The 26,258-nt window shown below is 38.6% G+C and overlaps 1 protein-coding gene across 7 annotated transcripts in view; it reads left to right on the top strand.

The window, feature by feature from the left end:
- Window positions 1–7,223: 7,223 nt before the first annotated feature.
- The window catches only part of Eda (ectodysplasin A), a 433,691-nt gene continuing 414,656 nt past the window's right edge, over window positions 7,224–26,258 (top strand). For 5 of the 7 annotated variants that reach the window (XM_060374386.1, XM_060374390.1, XM_060374388.1 and 2 more), the window contains exon 1: window positions 7,225–7,826. In XM_060374386.1, the coding sequence (XP_060230369.1) occupies window positions 7,431–7,826 (396 nt within the window). In that variant the 5' untranslated portion in view covers window positions 7,225–7,430. Of the gene's footprint in view, window positions 7,827–26,258 lie in introns of all 7 variants that reach the window. The other 2 variants (XM_060374392.1, XM_060374387.1) reach the window with 2 other exon arrangements.

Here is a 26,258-nt window from a genome sequence, read left to right on the forward strand (position 1 = left end):
TCAGGGCCAAATAAAGAGCTGGCCAAGGAGTCAGATCACGGTTTCATCGTCATTGGGAAGCTATTAAGGATTACTGTATAGGAAGATGACCTGATACGACCCATATTTGAGTATAATCATCTAATAATAGTATGCATGATGGCCTTGGAGTTGCAGGTAGAAGGTGGTGACAACAACCAGCAGGTAAAAGGGAGAAGACACAAAGTTTCAGCTAGATTATTACTCTACCCCTCCAGGACTCCAAAAGTCTGCATGCCTCGCGCTATGAAGCTGTGTTTGAGATCTGATATTAGATGCGAGTAATTTTAAGGACCAAGCATGGATTTTTGATCCAGTCAGACCTAGGTGCAAATTCATACTGTCCCACTTAATCTCTGTGAATTTGTACCAATGATTCTATCCACCTGAACCTCAGTTTCCTCATAGATGAAATAGCTACAATAGAAACTCACATGGAAGTTAATGAGAAAGGCTATCAAATAGGAGATGAACGTTAAAAGAGCATTCCTCACCTCCCTCCTTCTAGTTATCTGTGTGGTCCTGAGAACTCTTTTCTTTGGATGAGGTGCCACAAACATGAAGATGGTTATCTCTTCCTGCATCACTGTATTGAAAAAAGTCCTTGGCTGTCTAGCAAAATGTCTGACTATGCCTGCCTCATTCCTCTTACTCCCATAGGAGAATTCATTCATTTCATCAACAAACACTTTGAATAAGTATCTCATGCAGTGTCTTGTAGGTAAAGCAATGGACAAAATTAAAAGCAAATTTCTGTCGTTATAGAACTGATACTATATTTGCGGCTGCCAAGGAATCTCACAATCAATAAATATTCAGTATGTCAAATAGTAAAAGAGAAAAAGAATATGGTAGAAAGTTGGTCAAGAATAGATTTCTTTTTAGCTGACACCTTAGAAGAGACCTGGAGAAAGGGAGAAGCCATGGAGTACATGAGGCAATAGTTTTCCAGCAAGGAGGGGACACAGATGAAAGGATTCTTAAGGGGTAGCATGCTTCAGTGGTTTAGGGAACAGCAAAGGATTTGTAATAGTAACATGTTTCAAACAGGTGATTTGGAAGAAAAATGTCCCCCATCAGCTCATGTATTTGAAATGTTAGTCCCTGCCTAGGGGCACTGTTTGTAAAGATTGTGGAACCTTTAGGAGGTGGAGACTTACTTGGAGGAACTATGCACTAGGGGTAGCTTTTAAGAGTTTATAGCCTTGACCCACTTTCAGTTTTCTCTCTCAACTTTGTGTCTGCTGTTGAAGATGTGAACTCCCAATTTTCTGCTCCATGCCTTTCCTGCCGTTATGGATCTTCCTTCTGGAATTACAAGTTGAGCTAAACTCTTTTATAAGTTGCCTTGGTTACTGTGCTTTATCACGATAACAGAAAAGCAACTAACAAAGTAAGCAAGGAGAATGATATTAGGATGGGAGCCCACCAGTATATTCAGCATTCAGATAAAGTAAACCAAGGTAAGAACTCTGAGCAAACCAGAGAGCCATGGGAGGATTTGACGTAGAGAAGTGACCGATTTATCATTGTAACTGAATATCTCTAGAGGGACTATGTTGTAGAGTGGAAAAACCAAAAGCATTTAGAACTGGTAGAAGGCTCTAGCAATCCAAGAGTCATCCAGGTGACAAAGTGTTAAGGGCATAGACGAGGTTGATGACATGGAGGTATGAGAAATAATCAGGGTCTGGATGTATTTCAAAGGCATTAAAGGACACCATTCACTAGCAGATTGGGAGTAAGGTGTTCATGGAGAGGCTTAAAAGTTTTTGCTTTTGACTTTTTTCCCCCCTTTCACTGAACAATGGAAGAATGGAGTTGCCATTTACCGAGATACAAAATACCATAATATAACACAGTTTGAGAGAGAAATCCATGTTTTGGCTGTGCTGAGTTTGAGGTATCCATTAGACATCTGAATGAAAATGTAAACAAAGAAGTTGGATGTTCACATCAAACAGTCATGGGAGGCAGGGTGGTGAATACATCTGGGCTCGATTTCAAAATCTAATACCTTTAATACATAAAAAGGGACTAACAATTGATAAGTACAAAGTATGTAAATATGTAACTTTTATGTATTTCTACCATGTTCTTCAGAACTGCAATAGTTGGTTACTCTGATTCCTTTTGGGTAAAAATCATACATATGGTTTTCTTGTTGTTGTTGCGTGTGTAGCATCTGAAGTTCCAGAAATTTTGAAAAATAGATTCTGAAGGATGTTATACACCTAATATGCTACTTTGGAACCATTATAGGGAGGAATTTACACTGAACTTTTATTAAATATATATTCTCCTTAGTTGTCTCCATTCACCTCCCTCTCCCTTATGATGAGGATAGACATATTTCTAAATCTCATTGCATATTTGACATTCGTTTTTTCTTTCATGTTGATGCTTTTTTTGTACATCGTATATTTTATATTCATTTTCTCCTCCTAATCTGCCTGCTGTCAGTTTATTTAATAGGCTCAATTGCCGAAAACCCTTAGAGAGTAGAGCAAAACTCTTCCCTCTTCCACACATCCTGTTTAAGCACAGCTATCTTACAAAACACCTATTCTGAAAGCATAGAATGTCATCTCTATTTTCCACATGAGGAAACTGAGCTGGTCTAAGACAATCATTTCTTGTATTAAATCACATAGCTGAGAAGTAAATAACCTAAGATTCAAATGAGGATCTATTTCCAAATGCATTCCTCTCAACTACCAACAATCAGTACCTGCACCATAGTTACCCCTCTGATCTCTATACCAGTTATTTATTCTGTGCGTTGAGCATATCTCCTGGAGGTTTATTAATATTAAATATTTAGTATCAATTAAATACTTAATCAAATATTAAGTATTTAACATCAGTTCCTGCCCAATTCCTTGGCACATCCAGTTGGTGGGTTTTCAGGGACTGTCAACATTTTTGCTTTTGTGTTTTGAGATGTGAGTCTGACTACAGGTTGTCCTTAAATTCCTGCACTCAAGTGATTTTTACATTTCAGCCTTCCAAGTATCTGGGACTACAAACATGCATATGGTTTGTCACCTTATTTAATATTATTGTTCAGGGGTTGTCAATTCCTATTACCTTAATAGTTGGCCAATACAAATAAACATGGGAAATGAAATTCCTTGGGAAAGAACAGCCAATGAGGGAGCTGGGAGGGGGGTGTTCACTGGTATAGTGTTTACCTAACATGAACAAGGCCCTGAGCCCAGTTCCTAGTATTGCTGGTGCTGAGGATGAAATCCAAGGCCTTGTACCTTTACTTAATTCTTATTACTTATTCCTGAGCCACATCCCTACCCCGTCATGTGGTTTTATGTTTTTTGTATCTTTCCATGTATGTTATGCAGCTTGGGACTCAAGAAGTGCTTCTTAAACTGTATTCACAGATATCCCACAAACAAGTTTCCTTCTTTGGAAGTCTAGGTACTATAACTCATTGTAGATGACTTCATGCCTATTCAGTTGACAAACAATTTTGAAGCCAACTGAATGGTAGGTCTGGGAGTATAAAAATTGAAACAGCATAATTCTTGGGAAAAGGGACTGATTCTGACATAAATTGATTGGCCTGCTCTTTGATCACCTCCCCCTTATGGGGGAGCAGCCTTACCAAGCTCAGAAGATGACAATGCAGCCACTCCTGATGAGACCTGATAGACTAGGATCAGAAGGAAGGAGAGGGGCACCTCCCCTATCAGTGGACTGGGGGAGGGGCATGTGTGAAGAAGGGAGAGGGAAGGTGGGATCGAGAGGGGAGGAGGGATGGGCTTATGGGGGGGATACAAAGTGAATAAAGTGTAACTAATAAAAGTAAAAAAAAAAAAGAAAAAAAGAATAAATGCTTAGAATGTAGTTAAGGATTATAAAAAAAAGAAAGAAAAGAAAAAGCATGATTCTTATCGCCAAGAAGCTCAGTTTAGTGGTGAGAAAACCATTAAAATATGACATGATACTTGATATCTTTAAGGTATGTACCTTCAATGTGCAATGAAAGCATGAAAGAAAATCTGAAGTACGTTGTAAGGCTAGAGTAAAAAGAATATGCACATTGATTCTTGAAGGATTTATCTTGTTTTGCAGGTGGGCAACACTTCTTTTAAAAAATAGTAGCTTAGGCTACTGTGCCTAAGCACAGTATGGGAAGAGATAGAGAATTTAGCTTGCGGTAGCATGACTTCTTTGCAGGGTAGCAAATAATAATGTTGGAATGGCAGATTAAATGGCAGCCAAGAGCCTATACCTTTGCATCAGACAAGTAAGATAAGGGTTATGTAGAACTTGATTATTCCTATTTATCTCAAAGGGGCAGTTTTAGCTGGGTGTAGCCATATGGTAATGTATATCCAATGTTAACAGGTCTTGTGATTTTTTTTTTTTATATTTAGAAAAGTAGGAAAGCAGCAATCTAAAAATGTGAAACTTCCAGATTTCTAAATGCTAGAACTGAATTTTATTTTCAGTAATTTTCTTTCCCTGTTTTAGCCAATATTACATCAAACACAGCACATCTGTTTGCTGAATGTCACCCACAGGTTTATTGTTTTGAGACTTATGCAGTAGGGGACATGAAAACAGAGAAGCTAACTGAAGCAATGCATCAACACACACAACACAACATATTAATAAAAGGAAACTTGTGGGATGGGGGCCTAGTGCATATGAAATATCTAGGTTCAATCCACAGCATTTCATTAATATAATGCTAATTATTATAACCACGTGCATTTCTCACTGCCCTGCTCAATGTGATATTTCTAAAGCATATAAAGCCTCCTGAGAATTAAAATGAGGTTCTAGATCAAATGCAATTCTGAAGGCTTCTGAGGGCAATAGGGCAAACAGAATCTTTCTTGGTTCAATTATTAAAAGAAGAGCCACAGTGAGATGGCTCAGCAGATGAAGGCGTTTGCTGATCTACAGTGCAAGCTTGATGACCTGACTTTAATGCTGGGAACTAACGTAAAGGTGGAGAGTGAAAACAGATTCCACAGAGTTGTCCTCTGACCTCCTTATGTCCTCATGTGCTCAGTGGCATGTAAGCTCCACCCATCACACACACACACACACACACACACACACACACACACACACACACACAAACTGATACATTTTAAAAACTAAAATTCTGGTAGAACATGGGAAGCAGAGACCACTAAGATCCTTAAGCATCACCACTAAGGCCATGACCACTACCACCACCATAAGGAGATGGACTTGATTTATTTCCCTCTCATTTTAGAGGAAGAAAAGATAGTCTCTTTAAACTGTGTGTGCAATAAATTAAACATAGCCAGCGATGAGACAGATAAGGCATAATGTAATAGCTGCAACAGTTTAAACTCTTCATTTTACAGTTGGAGAAAGCAAGTCAGTGCTTCCCCACTTCCTAAAAAAAAAAAAAAAAGGTACATAGCTCTGCTCAGAGTGACCCAACAAACTAGTGGCAGAGCAAAGCCTCCTGACTTCTGATCTAGCATTCTTTTCAATAATCCTGGCTGTGATAATTAAAGTAAATCAGCTTGGCGGTTTTCCTAGCATCTAGAATTCCTGGTCTGGACAAGTAGATCGTGAGAGCTGCCGTTGCAAGCTTTTCTTTTCCTCTTTATCTGTCTGATGATGAGATCCTTTGCAAACTTTGTTTCATGGGGGAAGGTTAGAAAGAGGACAAAAAGATATTTGTGAAGCACTGAGACTATTCACAAGGCTATGAAAGAAAACTTGTCTGCTGCTGATATATTTAAAGCTTCTGACCTCTGTGCTCTCTGCACTGACCTCTCCACCATATGCTTCTGGTTTTGTTTTTCTTTTGTCTCCTCTTCTATATTCTTCTGTGTTTTTCTTCTCCCTTATCAGCCCAGGTCTTAGGCCTACCTTTAAGTGCTCTGGGGCATCCGTGAACCTCCTCAGTGGCTTTTTACTATGCTTCCTTCAAGTCAATAAAATTGCTAATTATTAATTTCTCAATTACATGGAAATGAGAGTGCCTACTGGCTAAAGAAGTGCATGCTTGCCCTGCTAAAATCTCGGGACTAGTATCTCTTGTCATTTGTGACTCTTGACAACTAATCTTTCCCATCCTTCATTTCCAGGTCGATTGTCCTGACCTTTGCCATGTTTTCTCTGACCCCGTTTCTGATTGGTGCAGCTGTTGAAGATGCTGCAGTTGCAGCAGTGCACATCTGGAACATTTGGCTGACTTGTTGAACTTCCCCCAGGGAATACTCCAGGGGAAGCATGGGAAGGGTGGAGAGGCCAGAACAGTTGTCTGCAAGGAGCGATGCCAGTAGTGTCTGGCTATTCTGTGGACCACCCTTGTAAAAATTCACCTCGTTGTGACCCTCAGTCTCCCCACCTGCATCTTGAAAGTTCATGTTCTTTCAAAACTTCTGCAGTCCAGGAAGAAGATAAACTTTTGGCTGTGAGTTCTCTCATACAGCGCTTTCTGCGGTGTAAAAGGGATCAATGCATATCTGTTGAATGAATTAATTTATCAAAAAAAAAAAAATTCCAGGAGACTGTTTTACTATTCAAGGAAGAGCATCAGTTCAGTTTTACTTGGCAGTAAGCACCCTCCCTATGCTCCCTTCTAGGAGTGAGGTTGCCTATCCCCCCATCTGTTTGGTTCCTAGGCTCTTAGGTCTCCTTTTCTTCTGGCGAGACATTGAATTGCAAACACAGCAGGCATGGTTTCATTCCAAACCCCTGAACTGTTTTAATTAGTTTAACGTCTGTTAAACGCTTTGAAGATTGAAAGCAACAGATAAGTACTGGATGATGTTATTAGCAACTACGGTTAATTGCAAACATTTCTATTAATGCTAGTTTCTGCCCCCTTTCCTTTGCTCCACATTCTTTCCAAGGTTCCCAAATTCTTCTCAGCCTCCCCCTCCTGCCCTCCCCCATGGCGGCGCTGAAGGGTTAAAGGAGGGGTGGAGTCCAGAGATGAACGACAGCGGCAGTCACCAACTGCGACGGGGCAAGCAGAAGAGCTGGGTGGGGCTGCCAGGCAGAGGTGAACCCCCACGCCCCCAGGTCCCGCCCCACGGCTGAAGGCTCGAGTGGAACGGCAGGGGGCGGGGCGCTCAGGCCTGGCGGGCCCGTGGTTGGGCGTTCCGGCCGCCCCTTGAGGCATGGGGCGGGGTAGGTGGGGACCTCCTCCCTCATTCCCTCTTGTGCAGCACCGCCTCTCTCCCGCCCCTCCTCCTCCCTTTCCCACCCCCCGGAGTGGAGCTGCACATGCGGCTGCTCCCTGTTCTGTCCCGCCCAGCCACCGTCGCTCAGGAACGGGTCCCTGCAGCCCCCAGCCGATGGCAGGACAGTAGCCGCCTGTCAGGGGTCTTGAAGGACTGAGGCAGAGGCAGAGGCTCCCGGGCCTCAGACAGTGGTTGTCTCTGGAGGCCATGGGCTACCCTGAGGTAGAGCGCAGGGAACCCCTGCCCGAGGCAGCGCCAAGGGAGCGGGGCAGCCAGGGCTGCGGCTGTCGCGGGGCCCCTGCTCGGGCGGGCGAAGGGAACAGCTGCCGGCTCTTCCTGGGTTTCTTTGGCCTCTCGCTGGCCCTCCACCTGCTGACGCTCTGCTGCTACCTAGAGTTGCGGTCCGAATTGCGGCGGGAACGGGGAACAGAGTCCCGCCTTGGCGGCCCGGGTGCTCCTGGCACCTCTGGCACCCTAAGCAGCCCTGGTAGCCTCGACCCTGTCGGTCCCATCACCCGCCACCTCGGGCAGCCGTCCTTCCAACAGCAGCCTTTGGAACTGGGAGAAGATCCACTCCCCCCTGACTCCCAGGACCGGCACCAGGTGAGTCACCTAGGAGGGGCGGCGGCCTTGGAGGCCCCCTCCCCTGCTAGGTTGGGCGGGGGCCTGCGCCGCAGGGGACTCTGCCACTCTGAGCAAAGTTACAGGGCAGGACCTGGGAGTGGGCCAGAGTGCTAGGGAGAGGTTGTCCTGGGCAGGTTGTCCTCAGTTCCTGGCATGGCTCATCCAGACCCTCTCAGGTCCCGTGGACTTGCACGCGCCGCCCCCCGGGAGTGTGGGTTGCTTCGGGAAAAGTTGGCCGGCCTCGCTCCCAGCGGGTGGAAGAGGTGCTTGCGTCGCCCCCGTGGCCCTCTAATGGCTAGCAGCTTGGCCCCTTGTGCCCCTGTTGAAGTTCTCTGCCCACGGTGCTTGTTTCTTCGTGTCCGGAACGGACGCGAGCACTAGCAGGCTCCTCTTTGGAGCTGGAGCTGTAAACAGCTGTAATAACTGTTCCACGCCCGTTGAAACAACTTTTAACCTTACTTTCAGCGCGGGGTTCTTGTGCGCTGACCAGAATGTGAGCTTTTTCACACTTACCTGCAATTTGAGACTGATTGTCCTCTGCGTTCTAGTGAGGATCAGCGCCCCTGAGGAATTCTGGTAGAAATATGCCGTCTTGCTAGACAACTTCTGAACAGCAATTTAAAAAAAAATCTATGGAAATAAAACTCACCCTTTGCATGCCGGTTCTGACACCCTTGTGGATGGAGTGGGGTGCAGTGGGTGTGAAGACTTTTCATTCTAACTTTCAGAACAGGAAGTTGACACTTTGTTTTGGTGTTTATAATCTTGAGAGTGTTTGTATCCCATTTAGCAAACCAGTAGCTTGGTTGTTTTTCTAACTCTTTATTCAAGTTAGTTTAGTGTAGTTGATATAAAGTATTCTTGGGGTTGCTATAGTTAGTTTTGTCCCATGTGAATCTTAGGAAAGGCAGCCAAGTTTTTTTTTTTTTTGTTTTTGTTTTTTCTTTTTGAGGTGGTTAAAGACTAATGGTGACTTTGTCCTTTATGGAGAAAACAAGTTGTGTAAGTAACTAACTTGAAGTGAGGCATGGAATTATAGTTGGTGCTACATCCATAGTCATTGTCACAACTCATTAAGCATTATTTGTGCCACTTTGACCTTCGGAGTTGTACACTTTAGAGCTATCACATTCATGACAATACTCCAATGTCAGGATTGACACTTGTCTTCTTTTGCAATGTGCTTGGTAAAATTGCCCCAGATCTAAAGTGTCTTTCAGACACACACCAACTTATACAACAGCTTATCGAAGAATAGAATCAGCAGCCATGCTTCTCATACTCGAAACTCTGAACGCTATAGCTAAATGAGAATTAATTAGGACTATGGGGGTCTTTTATTTGTCTCCCCCTCCTCATCCCCAGTAGAGATATTTAGTAGCTGCACATTGATATTTTGTGATATATATTTATATATATACATATGCGCATATATACACATACATATGTATATATGTATATCTATCTATCTATGAAGGAATTCAACTTTGTTGCTCAAATGGTGGTCAAGGTTTTTTGGCAATCAGGGTGGCTAGAACCCTGTTTACAGATTGGGGATGAGTGGGACAGCTGTATTCTAGAGCTTCTGTGATGGCATGGGACTCTCATAGCTTTGCAATGGCATTTAGTTGCTTACCCTTGTGTAGTACTAAAGTACTTGTGTTTCAGCACAGCTTCTTATCTGCTGCTTTTGAGTCTTTCTATTTTAGTATTTTGGGGGCAGTCAAAAGATACTAGCTCTTTACATTTATTGGTATCAGTTGGAATTGAAGTTTTCCAAATTTGTTAAGGTACCACCTGAGTCTATTTTATTGATTCCTTTGGAGAACATATAGTCCTCAAGAGATAAGTGGCCCAAGATATCATCGTTTGAGTCAAAACTAGGATTAAGGTGCTCCCTCACCTTCCAATTTAGTACACATTCCCCAATAATATAGTGTCTGCTGAGAATTTTTTTCTTTGTGGGGGAAGGGAAATGAAGGGACAACAAGTTGCCGGGTTGGCACTCCATAGGTTTTGTTTGTTTGTTTGTTTTACAAAATGAAGGGTTCAGATCTGTGTCATTTTGTTCTGCTCTGACTACACTTTGGCCAGACTTAAGTTTAACCATGTATTCCTTATTCATCTTGAATTTCACTTTCAGGAGAATTCAAATAAATACTAAGGAAATTTTAGCCCAGATTCAGCTTGTTCCTCTTGAGGATATTAGTTTTAGCATGTAGATGAATAGATAGATACTTAGGTAGGTAGGTAGGTAGATAGATAGATGATAGTTAGATAGATAGATGAATAAATAAATTAAGGAACAGTTGATTGGCTAATCCAGTTACATTGATGTGCTATATCTTGGGTAAAATTTCTAGTGCCCTGGTGCACCCTCTGCTGGTTTTGCAGTGACATTTAATCGTAGTATCTGCTGACAGTCAAAATTCTAAGTGGTACTGACAAATTCTGATTCATATATTAGGAAATAAACAACCTTGTGAGACTTAGCCACACAGGTCATATTTTATATTTTAGTTATTCAACATAAGCCACTGCTGTTACAGCAAGTCTTGTACAGAGGGGATCAGAGACAGAAGCATGCATCCTCCAGTGGACAATAATTTGGGTTTCCTACCAATATATTTAGAAAGAATGAAGGAAAGCTGATGAAACTAAACTGCAGTGAGCAGAACAGTAGATGGCATTTCATTATGTGAGGTCATACATATGTTTAGACAAAGGTAAAGTTATCCATACTTATGTGATGAATGGACTGAGGACTCCCAATTACGACTCAAAGAAAGACTCTTGAAACCAATGAAGGTGTATATACCATACTTCAACAAAGAAAAATAGAAAAAAAGGATACAGAAGAAATTCATGACACAAAAAAGCAAAAGTAGCAATTTTCTGCAAGGGAGATGTTACAAATTAGGGACACAGTCTCTGATCATAAGAGTTTCTGGAATCATGGACTGTCTCCTTCAGCTGAAAGAGATATAAATAACTATCTGGGATACTTAGTGAAGATTAGTGTAAGGGCTAGAGATATACAAGTAGTGTCTGTATTTGACAACAAATAATTAAAAACATTGAAAATCAATGGATCACACTATAAGAAAAGAAGGTCTGGTCATGATTATGTCTCTCAAATGTCAAAAACATGGTGGAAAATCTCAGGAATGTGTCAACAACAAAACAAAACTTTTTTCCATGAAGATCAAAACTGAATTTTTGCCTACAATCAGAAAATTCTGGTGGCCGTTCCTCAAGAAAAATCTAACAGCTGATTGATAAAAGTCTCCAGAAACCCAATTAAATTGATCAAAGGTGTGTGTGTGGGGGGGGCTTTTCTAGTTTTTTTTCCAGTCTAGAAAAAGAACTGTCTCTAGAGAGAGAGAGAAAGATGATCAAAGTCTTCCACATCAGGAGAGAGATAATATTCTTAATATAATGGTGTAATTTGATGATCTAAGCTCAATAAATAGAATTTTCTCTGTATTAGATACAATGTTAAGTATTATGTGTTTTTAATGTTGGAGAAATTATGTTAAGAAAGATAAATGAGTATATACCGTGTGTGTCTTTTTGCTTCTGAGACAACTCACTCAGGATGATCCTTTCCAGGTCCCACCATTTACCTGCAAATTTCATGATTTCCTTATTTTTTATTGCTGAGCAATACTCCATTGTATAGATGTACCACAATTTCTGCATCCATTCTTCAGTTAAGGGGCATCTGGGTTGTTTCCAGCTTCTGGCTATTACAAATAAAGCTGCTACAAACATGATTGAGCAAATGTCCTTTTTGTGTACTTGAGCCTCTTTTGGATATATGCCTAGGAGTGGTATGGCTGGATCTTGAGGAAGCGCTTTTCCTAGTTGTCTGAGAAAGCACCAGATTGATTTCCAGAGCGGTTGTACAAGTTTACATTCCCACCAGCAGTGGAGAAGGGTTCCCCTTTCTCCACATCCTCTCCAGCATATGTTGTCACTTGAGTTTTTGATCTTGGCCATTCTGATGGGTATAAGGTGAAATCTCAGGGTTGTTTTGATTTGCATTTCCCTAATGGCTAATGAGGTTGAGCATTTCTTTAAGTCTTCTCTGCCATTTGATATTCTTCTATTGAGAATTCTCTGTTTAGCTCTGTTCCCCATTTTTTAAGTGGATTACTTGGTTTGTCGCTTTTCAGCTTCTTTAGTTCTTTATATATACTGGATATGAGTCCTCTGTCAGATAAAGGGTTGGTGAAGATTCTTTCCCAATCTGTAGGCACACGGTATATACTCACTCATATAGACATACAACATAGGGAAAACCCACTAAAATCTGTACATCTAAAGAAACTAAGCAAGAGAGAGGACCCTAACTAAAATGCTCAATCCCCATCCTGAAAGGCAAAGAGGATGGACATCAGAAGAAGAAGAAAACAGGAAACAACCTAGGAACCTGCTACAGAGGGCCTCTGAAAGCTAGAAGAAGAAAACAGGAAACAAACTAGGAACCTGCCACAGAGAGCCCCTGAAAGCCTCTGCCCTGCAGACTATCAAAGCAGATGGTGAGCCTGATGGCCAACTGTCGGGCTGAGTGAATGGAATTTTATGTAAGAAGTGGGAAATAGTAAGAGCTGGAGAGGACAGGAACCCCACAAAGAGAGCAACAGAACCAGAAAATCTGAGCACAGTGAACTTCCCAGAGACTCATACTCCAACCAAGTACCATGCATGGAGATAACCTAGAACCCCTGCACAGATGTAGCCCATGGCAGTTCAGTGTCCAAGTGGGTTACATAGTAATGGGAAGAGGGACTGCCTCTGACAGAATCTGATTGGCCTGCTCTTTGATCTCCCCCCCCCCAGGGAGGAGCAGCCTTACCAGACCACAGAAGAGGACAATGCAGCCACTTTTGATGAGAACTGATAGACTAAGATCAGAAAAAAGGAGAGGAGAACCTCCCCTATCAGTGGACTTGGGGAGGGGAGGGGAGAAGGGAGGGACTTATGGGGGGATACAAAATGAATAAAGTGTAATTAATAAAAAATAAAAAAAGTAAAAAAGAAGAAAGATAAATGAAGGTAGCATCTCATAATCTAAACTTCACATAGCTCAATAGGAATTTATTCAGACTGTTGAAAATATTTGAGGTATATTCCTAATTATTTGAGGTGATGTCATAGAGGCTAGATTTAAAGTTCTACAGAAATCTTTGAGTATAGCTATATCACTAGCATACCAGGTTTTAATATTCCTAATAACTAAGAATCATTCTGGATGATTCATTTTGAACATAACAGGCCCTACAAATTGTGGATATGGAATCTAGATAAAATATTAATATGAGTTTAAATGCAGACTTTTTAATGTGTTATTTAAGGCTTTTGATAAACTAGGTTCATAGTATCCGTCTCGTTTTCACTCTCAGTAATTTTACTCCTGGAAATCATCTACTATATTCTCTTTGGGGATTATTTTGTCATTTCTGATTTTCATCTTAATACATCTCCTGTCATTACATTAAAGCTCCTCAGAAATCTACCTTCTGTTGTCTTCATGATTCCTAACATAGTACTAGTTATAGCTAAGTAGAAAAATAGTTGTTCAACTACTCTGGTAGCATTTATAGAAAACAAAGGCATTTTGTAAAATAGTTTGTTTCTCTCCTTCTTGCTAAGTCTTTGAGTTGTCAGTCTTGCTTAGATGAGTAAATCGTCCCATTAGTACGTTTCCTTGTTTTTAAGATAATTAGTAAGTGAAGTGGAAATGAGGAATCCTAACTATGTGATCCATTTCCTAGTTTCACACCTTCCCTCTAAGATGGTACTAAAAGTTTTTTTGTAATAACATTGTTTGATGCTCTATTTGCTTTTGGGTCTCATTTTTCTCCCTTAGATCTCATGAAAAAAGATCTGTAATTACCTTGTAGAGAAGATCTCTTATTCTAGAGAATTTCTGAAGTGAATTTAATTTCCCATAGTATTATCAAGAAAAGCCTTGTGCCTTTGTCTGCAAGGCAGCTTTGGTAGAGAACCATCTTTATCTGACTCCTCTGTAAATGCCCAGCACTTACTCCCTCATTTCTATTCTTTTTCTTTACATTTTATTGACATATAATACAAACACAGAAAGGCATACACTTCATAATTATACCACTTGACAAACTATTACAAAATGAGTACACTCATGTTGCTTGCACCTAGGTCACGAAATAAAATATTTTTTTTAATTTTATTTATTTATTTTTTTAATTTTTTATTTAACTTTTATTAATTACACTTTATTCCTTTTGTATCCCCCCATAAGCCCCTCCCTTCTCTCCTCCCGGTCCCACCCTCCCCCCCTTTCTGCATGCATGCCCCTCCCCAAGTCCACTGATAGGGGAGGTCCTCCTCTCCTTTCTGATTTTTTTTTCAATGCAGTTTATTCAGGAACCTTGAACAATCATCTGACCCTGGGGAAAGCCAGCCCACAGCTTAAATAGCCTCTGGGTAGCCAACCCCAGCGTGCCTCGTGGGCAATGCAGATAGGTCCACATACATGGAAGCAAGCCAGATCCTCAGCCTTAGCCAAATATGGAGTTGTTTATGACAGAGAACACTCACACTCACCATCGGGAAGGTGGAAGGCGGAAACCAGCTCCATCTTTAAGGCGTGGCATTACAGAGCTCTCTACAGTTCTCCCTTTTTGTTTTTGCAAGATTTGAGTCTCACAACAGCGTAATGCAGCCATGATCATTCAGGCCTTTACAGCCATTGAAGCAGGACAGTCTCCCCAAGCATGGTTGGCTACCATAAAAAGCTAAAATGTTACTCTCAGGATGCGAGGCTAAGCACTGCACTCAGGGTCAGCCGCTTTCGACCCAGAGAAGAGCATGTCTGGTTGCATGCGGGTTGATGCCCCAGGTCCTGCCTCTGAGAAAAAGGTATAGGACAGGTCTGATACTCTTTGGGTGGATGACACCTAAATGAACATTGGTACAAAGTCCCAATTTATTTCTAATGTCAGTGATCAGACCTCTACTCTTGCCTGAAATAAAATATTTTTAACATCCTGAAAAACCTTGATTGTGCCCACCTATATCACTGTATATTACTGATATATCTAGATCAGTATGATATAGATTATATTAGATATATATTACTGATATATCACTATGTCGGCATCACTCTCCAAAGATAATGATTGCCTTGACTTCTATTATCAGAAATAATTTTTTTTCATTTTGAACTGTACATAAATGAAATCAGATAGATGTATTTTTTTGAGTCTTGTGGTTCTTGGTTAACACTGTATTTGTGGTAACCATATTACTGTAGACAGAATTTTTTAATTTATATTTTTTCATATTCTGATGCTAAATTACATCATAATTTATAAATTCCTTATCATCATAATAAATATGTACATTGCTTCCAGTTCAGAGTTATTATGAATAATGAAGTTTCAGATACTTTCATACATGTCTTTTACTTCTAATTATTACAATTTCCATTGTATTTATACCTAGGATTATTTTCTGTGTAATAGAGAATACGTTATTTTAAGTTATTGATGATAGTTTTTCTAACTTATTGACAATTTGTATTCTCATCCGTAATGAAAGAGAAGTGCAATTTTTCTATACCTTGCAATCACAGCCATTCTGGTGAGTGGGTTTGTATTGATATCTTGTTATTGTATGTGACATTGAGACTCTACCTCAAGGCTTCATTCAGGTCTGCTAGATAAGTAGTCTGCCCATGAGTTACATCCTTAACTTTATCTTAGGATTTTAAAGGATTCTTCTCAGAAGACTGATGAGGTTGTACTCCTTATCATATGCTATTATCAATTTTGATAGCTTCATGAAGTACTTATATAATACACACACACACACACATATATATGTGTCTATTTTCCCTGTTCTTACAGATTACTTATATAACTAAAATATGTTATTTTTATTTTAAATTATGTGTATGTATGTCTATGTCTGTGTGGGGGTATGTGAGTGGAGTTTTCTGCAGAGTCCAGAAGAGGGCTCTGGATTATCAAGAGTTGGAATTACAGGCATGGTGACATGGGTGTTTCAAACCAAACTCAGGTCTTCTTCAGGAGCAACAAGTACTCTTAACTGCTGAGCCACTTCCCTAGCCTTAGAAATCTTTATATAACTGGAAATGATTTCTTATGATTTGCAAAACATTCTCAAATTTGTGGCCGATTTTTATACTATCCTTTGATGAACAGAAGGCTTTAATTTTAATGTGTCAAAATTTTCTTTCATGGGTAGTGTTTTTGTAGTGTTTAAGCAGTGATTTTCTAGATCTGAAGAGATGGCTCAATGGTTAAGGGCATGTACTGCTTTTGTAGATGGTCAGAGTTTGGTTCCATGCACCCTTATCAGGCAGCCCACAACCATCAGATTCTCCAGAGAATCTGAAGCCTTCTTGCATACACACACATACAAGTATTCCACAAAACAAGTATTTTTTTAGTAATAACCATAAATTCAAATTTTATGTAGAATACATAATAAAACATGAGTTATTGTTCATTTTTACAAATATTTATCATATATTTTATAAACAGAGTAATATATCTTACAATTATATATTTTGAAATGTTTAGGAAAAATCATTATATTTTTATACTGTAAAGTCTGTCAAGGTTGAGCACATAAATTTTCGCCTTCCAGAAAAAGGATGGGTTGAGGACCTTAAGAAAAACATGGGGTTTACCTGAGAATGTCTACAGCTTGGAGAGGAAGACCAAAGACTAATCCTAGAAATTATGTAACATATTAGTTACATAGAGGGCTTTCCTCTTGGCTTGTCCTTGTGCCTCAACAGCTCATCATCCTTCCATGACACCAAAGTCTGCTTTATATATAATGCAGAGTCTGCCAAAGTAGTAGAAAAAATGCCCTTGGGAAGAACTATGTATCATACAGGATAGAGAATTGTTTCTATAACCTTTTCTACAATCTGATGTTAAATACAAGAAGAGGCATGGAATGAAAATATAGCATTAAAACAAGTAGTTTTAAAAAGTGTTTTCTGACTTTGAAATCATTAGACATGCTCATACATTATCAAAAGTTTTTGTATGTGTGACATTCATAGTTAGATTTGCAAGGCAACTGCCAGCTGGGATTGATTTTGTGTATGGTGGCGACATAGAGGTCAGGTCGTATATTTTTCCATGTACATATCCAACTGATCTGAATTGTTTATTGTAAGGACATTTTTCTACTTTTCTACATTCTTACTTTTTTCATCCTTCCATTGTTTATACACCCCAAACTGTTCCTGAACTGCTTATTTTATTTTGTTAATCTGTCTCTCATCAGTATATTTTCTGTTGCTATAACAAAATAATTGAAGCTAGGAACTTGAAAGTAAAAGAGATAGGTCATTTTGGAGATTCAAAAACACTCATTCATCTTTAGTGAAGATAACCTTGGGTAGATAACAAAACGGTAGAGAAAGAGAAAGAAACTACATGCAGAAAAGTGAAATTTTGCATGTATTGTCCTCATTTCATAGCAACTTATCCCTTTGAGAATTAATGTACTCTGTTAAAAAAAAAAAAGGATGAATCCCTTCTGAAGGCAGCGCTCTCAGTGAACCATTTACCTTGCATTGAGCCCTACCTCTTAAAAGTTCTAGCATATCAACAGTGACACACTGAGATTTAAGCACCCATCACATGAATCCTTTGGAATACAAATCCTCAACCTTAGCACACCGTTACTACCACAGTGTTGGTGACTGAACCCTGTGATAGGTTTCTGATATCTGGGAAAGCAAATCCTTCCAACTTTTGTTCCTGTGCTTGAAAACTATCTTGCATACTCTTGACATTCTGATTTTCTTCTGTGAATCGGCTTTATTTTTTAAATGTGAATCAAGAAAAGAAAAATGTCTTAGAGTTTTTATTTGCAATCATATTTGATTTAAAAATTGTTTTAGTTACGGTTTCTTTTCTATTGTGATAAAACACCAGGACCAATACAACTCAATTTACAGTTGAACTCAGCTTACAGTCCCAAAGGGGGTTAGTGTCTATGATGAAAGAGTGAAGGTGTGAAGGTGTGGCTACAGGCAGCTATAGCAGCACCTGAGAGCTCAAATTTTGGATTCACTAGCAGGTAACAGAACACACTGGGAATTAGGAAAGTCTTTTGAAATCTCAAGCCCTCCCCCACTGACACACCTTCTGTAGCAAGGCCACACCTCCTAATCCTTCCCAAAGAGTTACAGCAACTGGGGAACAAGTATTCAAATATATGAGTCTCTGGGGAACATTCTCACTGAAGCTGCTATAAAAACCAAGTTAGGAGAAGTCACATTTTCCAATTCAGGAACATAGTGTATCTTTCCATGTCTTTAATTCTTACTTAATTTTCCTAGTAATATATATATATATATATATATTATATAATATTATATATATATATATAATTTTTGAATGGAGCGGTTTTCCAAAGTATGTTATTTTTTTATGCCATGGTATATGATAGCAATGATGGAGGTTCTCTTTATCATGGAGATCACACTGCAAAAATGCAGGATTTATGTCCTCAGGTACCAAGAGTACTGTCAAAAGACAGAGTTCAGCTGAGAGTTGCCTTTGGAAACAAACTTTTTCAGCCAAGGAGAAACTTTTATGTCTGCCTACATCTACTGAATAACCATTATAGAGCTATAAATCATTTCCCCTTCTAAATCAGGAAAACGCTGAAGAGCATACACTAGCCATACTAGCTCAAGAGCTGAAGAAAAATTTGGCTAGGATATTTTGGGGGTTGACCTTTTTTCCTCATCTTGCACATATGCTGATCCCCCAAAGCAGTATCTAATAAAAAAATTCTGCATGATATCTAAGTCTTTCAATTGACTTGGTAGGAAACCCAATGTAGGGCTACATATATTTTGTTTGTGATTATAATATACTTACATCAATTCCCCTTCAAACCCTCTCTCCATCCAAACTCTCCCATGTAACCTCTCTTGCTCTCTTTCATATTCACGACCCCTTTTTCTTTAATTGTTTTAACTTTAGTTGCTTCTTGCTGGTATTTAGAAATTTATGTATTAGAAAATATGTATTTTATGTATTAACTTTGTGTCCAGCAGTTAGCTGAACTCACTTATTGATCCTAAATAATTTATTTGCATTTTCTTTTTGGCTTTTTTATGTGTTTATCAAAATGCTTGTAAAAATATTTTAAAATTTTTATTCATTTCCTTTTTAATTTATATACCTTAAAAGTTTTCTTTCTTTTGGCCAGTTATTCCTGGACATGAAGCTTGCCCTGGACTATAGTTGAAGAAAACTGTGTTTTGTTTTGCCAGCAGCTATCAATTGCAAATAGATTCTTGGTTAGGGTTGGAACCCCGAGTTCACATTACCCTCTCAGTATGGGGACCCTATCTGGCTTGAACATGTCCAGGTCTTGTGAATGCTTTTAGAGTCTCTATGAGTCATGTGTGTATCAATCTTCTTGTGTCTGGAAGATACTTTTTCTTGCAGTCATCTTTCCTGCTGGCTCTTATAATGTTTCCTTTTGCTTGTTTGATTTGAGTTTCATTTTTGTTGTTTTCTTTTTACACATTCACTCTCTTAGTCTCTCTCTCTCTCTCATAATACACACACACAGAATATGAAGGTGGGTAAGGAGGAAGGTCAGGGACTCTGGGAGGAGTTGGAAGAGGGGGAAAGAATATCAAAATATATTGTATGAAAAAACTTTTTAAAGTAAAAGAATATTTTCTTTATTATAATGGTAAGAACTTTCAGACTAATGTAGAATGGAAATAGTAATATAGCAGACATCCTTGTTCACTCCTGAATATCACAGCAAAATTTTCATTTTACTGTTTGTCATAGATTTTATTGTTAATTTAAAAGATATTTATCAATTTTAATTTTTTCTTCCATCAAACATCATAAGAAATTACATCATTGTATCATGTTTTTCTTATATATTAAACCAGTCACATGATTTTTCTCCCTTGCTGTTAATGTAGAATGAGAAAAACCTTATAACCCTAGGATAAAACCTCTTTAGTTCCAATGTACTATCCAGTTCACATATGTCTGGAATTCTTTTTTCTGTTTCTTTATTTCTTTCTTTGTTTCTTTTCCTTCCTTCCTTCCTTCCTTCCTTCCTTCCTTCCTTCCTTCCTTCCTTCCTTATTATTTAATATAATTTATTCACTTTGTATCCTAGCTGTAGTCCCTATTCGTCTCCTCCCAGTCCTACCTACTCTCCCTCTTCTCCCTCTGTGCCCCTCCCCTAGTCCACCTGTAAGCAAGGACTTCCTCCTATTCTCTCCGACTCTAGCCTATCAGGTCTCATCAGGGCTATTTGCATCATCTTCCTCTGTGGCTTGGCAAGGCTGCACACCCCAAGGGAGAGGTGATCAGAGAGCCTGACACTAAGTTTATGTCAGAGAAAGCCCCTGATCCCCTTACTAGAGAACCCTCTTGGAAACTGAGCAGCCAATGGGCTTCATCTGAGCAGGGGTTCTAGGTCCTCTCCAGGCATGGTCCTTGGTTGGAGTATTGGTCTCTGCAAGGCCCCCTGGGCCCAGGTTTTTTTTTTTTTTGGCTTTGTTTGTCTCCTTGTGGAGCTACTGTTCCCTCAAGGTCTTTCTATCTTCCCTTTCTTCCATAAGATTCCCAGCACTCTGCCCAAAGTTTGGCTATGAGTCTCAGCATCTTCTTTGATACCCTAATGGGTAGAGTCTTTTAGAGGGCCCCTGTGGAAGGCTCCTGTCCTGTTCCCTGTCTTCTCCTACTACAGATATCTATTCTGATTGCCCTTTTGAATGAGGTTTCAGCTTCTTTAGGACTATAGATTTTAGTTTGTTTATATGGCTAATATCCACTTGTAAGTGAGTTATATACCATGTGTGTCTTCCTGCTTCTGGGTTACCTCACTCAGGATGATCTTTTCTAGTTCCATCCACTTGCCTACAAATTTCATGATTTCCTTGTTTTTAATTGCTGAGTAGTATTCCATTGTGTAAATGTACCACAATTTCTGTATGTATTCCTCAAATGAGGCACATCTGGGTTATTTCCAGCTTCTAGCTATTACAAATTAAGCTGCTACAAACATGGTTGAGCAAATGTCCTTGTTGTGTACTTGAGCATCTTTTGAATATATGCCCAGGAGTGGTATATCTGGATCTTGAGGTAGCACTATTCCTAATTTTTTGAGAAAGCATCAGATTGATTTCCAAAGTGGTTGTACAAGTTTGCATTCCCACCAGCAGTAGAGGAGGGTTCCCCTTTTTCTATAACCTCTGGAGCATGTCACTTGAGTTTTTCATCTTGGCCATTCTGATGGGTGTAAGGTGAAATCTCAGGGTCATTTTGATTTGCATTTCCCTGATGGCTAACAACACTGAGCATTTCTTTAAGTGTTTCTCTGCCATTCCATATTCCATTATTGAGAATTCTCTGTTTAGCTCTCAGTGTCTGGAATTATTTTACGAACCTTTCATTTATAATCTTTGATATTTATTTATGAGTGAGATTAGCATGTAATTTTCTTTTATTATCAAGTTTGGATATCAAGGTTATTTTATGCTGTTATTACAATTGTATTTGTTTTATTTGTTGCTTATAATCATTTATGTAACATTGATGATATTTTTTCTTTAGCTGTTTGGAAGAATTCATGAAGTCATTTTATTCTAGGGGAGGTTAAAATGTGTTTGATATCCTAATAGCTAACAAAATAATAAAATACTCAGAAATAAATTTATCCAAGTGCGTCAGAGACTGAACACTGGAAAATATAAAACAATGACAAAAGAAGTTGAAGAAAACAGAAGTAAGTGAAAATATATTCCATATCTGTTTATTGGAAGAAGTAAAATTTGTGAAATATCCATGCTATCCAAAGAAAATTGTCAGTTAAATGAAAACCCCAAAATTCCAATGACACAAGCCAGGTATTGTGTTTCATAACTTGGATTGTGAGCTAAGGCAGAAGGATTGTGAGTTCAAGGGTAGTCTTGAACATGGTGAGTCCTTATCTCAAAAAAAACAACAACAACAAAAAACAAACAACAGCAAAACAATTCAATGATGTGTCACATGTCATAGAAATATAAGTTCTGAATTTATAGAGTACCACAAAAATACCTTCATCTATTTCTATTATCAGTTGTCTATCTTATTTTTCTACTACTTGCGCTGTTTTGTCAAATGCTTGCTTGATTTCGGAGTAATGGCATAATGTATAATATATTATTATTATGTGTTATATAAAATATTTGTGTTATATATGTATTATAACATAGACATTATAATCATATATATAATGTTTTAAGGCCTCAGTTGTTTTTGTATTTATCAAGATAGGATTTAGTTTTTTTAGAAGTTGGCCTCAAATACTAGCAATCCTATGTCATGTTAATCCAACATGATATTGAGTGCATCTGAAACTGGCTTTCTGTCCAAATGAAAGTGTATTTATCATTCATTTAAACTATTGTTATAATTCAGAACCTAAAGTATTATGTTTTTTATTTTCTGGGTTCTTATTCCTAGATGGGTCATAAGTTTCAGTTTCTTTTTTTCCACTGATTACTCCAAGTTTAGCCTTTTAATAATATGACATATCATTTAAATGTTATACTAATTTTTGTGTAATTTTCTTGGCATGAAATGTAGTTCAAATTACTAATTTGTCCATTACTAGGAAAATAACCAAATCATCATTTTTATAAATATTTATGCATTATCACCTTTGTATCATGTACAAAGTGGTACACAGATGTAGAGATACAACTGTTCATCAGGTCAGAGAGAATTTATGCAGGCATGGATGTTTTGAGTCAAGTGAATAGGTTAGAAAAATCTAACTTGATGATGAATTTGTATGTTAATTTTATGGTTTGGATTATATGGAACACATGATAATTTGGAGCAAAAAAAAAAGATGAATACCTGGCTCAAACTTGAAATCAAGCGGCGTTTTCTTGACAAAGCATCTTCTGAGTTTAAAACTGAAAAAAAAAAAATTAGCTGGAATTAATTATGCAAAAGCTTGGAGGTGAGATATAATATGATATATTTAAAGAATGAAAAATCTAATATTTATAAAGCCATAGTTATGAAGCTATTATGGTACTGGCATAAGGGTAGATATTATAGGTCAATGGAACAGAATTTGAGAGCTCTTATATTGTGGCCTATTGGTTTTTGGAAAAAAAGTAGTAAGTTAGTTCATTAAAGTGCAAAATTCCCTATTCAACTAATGGTGCTAGGAATATCATATATCTACATTTTTAAAAGGGGTGAATTAAAAAAAACTGACATAATTGTCCTAGTTAGACATTTCTCAAAAGAAAACAAATAGATGCCCAATATCTATATGAAAATAACTATAGGCATATCACTAGTCATCAGGGAAATGCAAATTAAAACTTCCATTAGAGACTACCTCTCCCTAGTAAGAATCACTGATATCAACATCAAAGAAAAGATAAGAAATGTTGTTGAGGATATTTTGGAAATGGAACCCATGTCATACACTATTGGTGAAATATGTACACAAATGCCATAATATCAAACTATATGGAACTGTTTTAAAAATTTTAAATAGAACTCCCATCGGATTCAGTAATCCTACTACTGGGTATATGTTATAGTTTTAATAGAAGGGTCCTCCATAGGCTTATGTATTTTAATGCTTGGATCCCAGCTGGTGGAGCTGATTGAGAAGGTTGTGGAACCTTTAGGAAGTGGAAACTGGACAGACTGTGAGGTTTTACAGTCCAGCTTTGCTTCTTATTTACTTTCTGCTTGTGTGCTGTGGATTCAGTGTGAAGAGCCAGCCTCCTGCTGCTAGCAGCTGCTATGCCTTCCAACCCATGTTGGAATACATTCCCTTGAACTCTAATCCAAAATAAACTTTTTTACCTCTACAGTTGGTTCTTGTCAGGTATTTTGTCACAGCAGGGAGAAAAACATCTTGTAATGTGTATTTCCAACAGAAATGAAATAGTCTTTGAAAGAGACATCTGGACTATGTGTTTATTGTAGCACTATTTGAAGTACCCATCAAATGGAAAGAATCTATGCAGTCATCAGCTCAGGTGAAGATAAATGGGCAAGAAAATGTAGTACAGTCAGGTACAGTGATGGTACCTGAAGTCACAGTACTCAAATACATGAGGGAGGGGGATTGCAAGTATAAGACCATCCTGGGGCACATAGCAAAACTCTATCTGAAAATAAACAAACAAAACAAGCCACAAAATGAAATAAAACAGAAAATGTGGCAGAAATTCACAGTGGCCTACTAGGCAGTCACAAAAACAATGAAATCCTGTTATTTATGACAGTATAAACGGAGCTTTAAATCATTGTTAACTGAAATAAATCAGGCACAGAAAGACAAATTTCATTCATATGTGGAATGAAAAGATAATTGTATAAAAGCTAAGAGTAGAATGGTGGTTACTGGATGGTGGGAAATAGGTGGGGGTTGGGGAGGAGTGATGGGAAATAATTGTCCAGTGAGTAAAATTATAGCTATGTGGAAAAAGATGATCTGTTATGCTGTTGCAGAATACATTGACCAATGATAATGTATGTTTCAAGAAGGTATAAGAAATTATTTTGTATAAGGGCTCACAGAAACCAAAGTGGCAATTATGGAGCCTATGTGTGTCTGTGCTAGGTCCTCTTCATATGTTATGATCATTAGCTGCTTGGTTTTGTGCAACTCCTAACAGTGGGAGTAGGGGTGTCTCTGACTCTTTCATCTGCTCTTGGGATCTTTTTCCTCCTACTGGGTTGCCTCATCCCGCTTTAATATGAGAGCTGTCTGGTCTTATTGTAACTCCTTATGCCACGCTTGGTTCAAAAAAAAAAAAAAAACAAAACAAAAAAAGAGGCCTGCTCATTTCTGAAGGGAAAAGGGGGATGAGTGGATCTGGGGTAGAGGGGAGGAGGGGGGATAGGACGAGTGGAGTGAGGGGAAATCAGGATGTTTTATATGAGAGAAGAATAAATAAAGATTTTGTAATTTTTAACTCTAAAGAATAATAGTTGAGAAGATTGATATATTTTATCTATATATTTTATAGATATGTTTTAATCATGCTTTGTGTATTCTGTTTTCTCTTTATTCACATACATCTTTTGCCTTTTATATCGACTCTAAGTGAATACATGTGTTAAACATTGTACAGTATACCATTAATGTGTATACATTCTATGTTTTAATCTATCAGTTTAAAAGTAATTAAAGAAAAAAGTGACTGTCAATAGGTACTATACACCATATTCATGAATTTACTTTTAAATGGCCTTAATTTAAAATGATTAATTTAATCTAAAATACTTTTGGAAGAAAACAGAAAAAAATTATGACATTGAATTGTGCAAAAATTTCTTAGACATGGAACCAAATACATAGTCCAACAAGAACACAAGGAAGTGAATTGTATTGGGAAAATAAATAAGCCCTTTGCTTTTCCTTAAAAATTTTTCCTTATTTATTTATTTATTACAATTTATTCACTTTGTATCCCAGCTGTAGCCTCCTCCCTCATCCCCTCCCAATTCTGCCCTCCCTCCCTCTTCTCCTTCCATGTCCCTCCCCAAGTCCACTGGTAGGGGAGGTCCTCCTCTCCTTCCTTCTGACCCAAACCTATCAGGTCTTCTAAGGACTGGCTGCATTGTTTTCCTCTGTGACCTGGTAGGACTGCCCTCCCACCTCAGGGGAAGGTAATCAAAGAGCCAGCCACTGAGTGGATGTCAGAGACAGCCCCTGTTCGCCTTACTAGGAAACTCACTTGGAGACTGAGCTGCCATGGGCTACATCTGTGCAGGCTACACAGATGTACATCAGAATGGCTAAGATCAAAAACTCAAGTGACAACACATGATGGAGAGGATGTGGAGAAATGGAAACCCTATTTCACTGCTGGTAGGAATGTAAACTTGTACAACTACTTTGGAAATCAATCTGGTCCTTTCTCAGACAATTAGGAATAGCGCTACCTCAAGATCCAGCTACAGAACTCCTAGGCATAGATCCAAAAGATGTTCATGTATACAACAAGGACATTTGCTCAACCATGTTTGTAGCAGCTTTATTTGTAATAGCCAGAACCTGGAAACAACCCAGATGCCCCTCAGTTCAGGAATGGATACAGAAATTGTGGCGTATCTACAAAATGAAATATTACTCAGCAATACAAATTTGCAGGTAAATGGTGGGAACTGGAAAAGATCATCCTGAGTGAGGGATCCCAGAAAGACACACAGGGTATATACTCACTCATAAGTGGATATTAGATATATAATATATGATAAACATACTAAAATCTATATACTTAAAGAAACTAATCAAGAAGGAGGACTCTGGCTAAGATACTCAATCCCCATTCAGAAAGGCAAAGAGGATGAA

This window comes from Meriones unguiculatus, chromosome X (assembly GCF_030254825.1).
Source record: "Meriones unguiculatus strain TT.TT164.6M chromosome X, Bangor_MerUng_6.1, whole genome shotgun sequence".
Lineage (NCBI taxonomy): Eukaryota > Metazoa > Chordata > Mammalia > Rodentia > Muridae > Meriones > Meriones unguiculatus.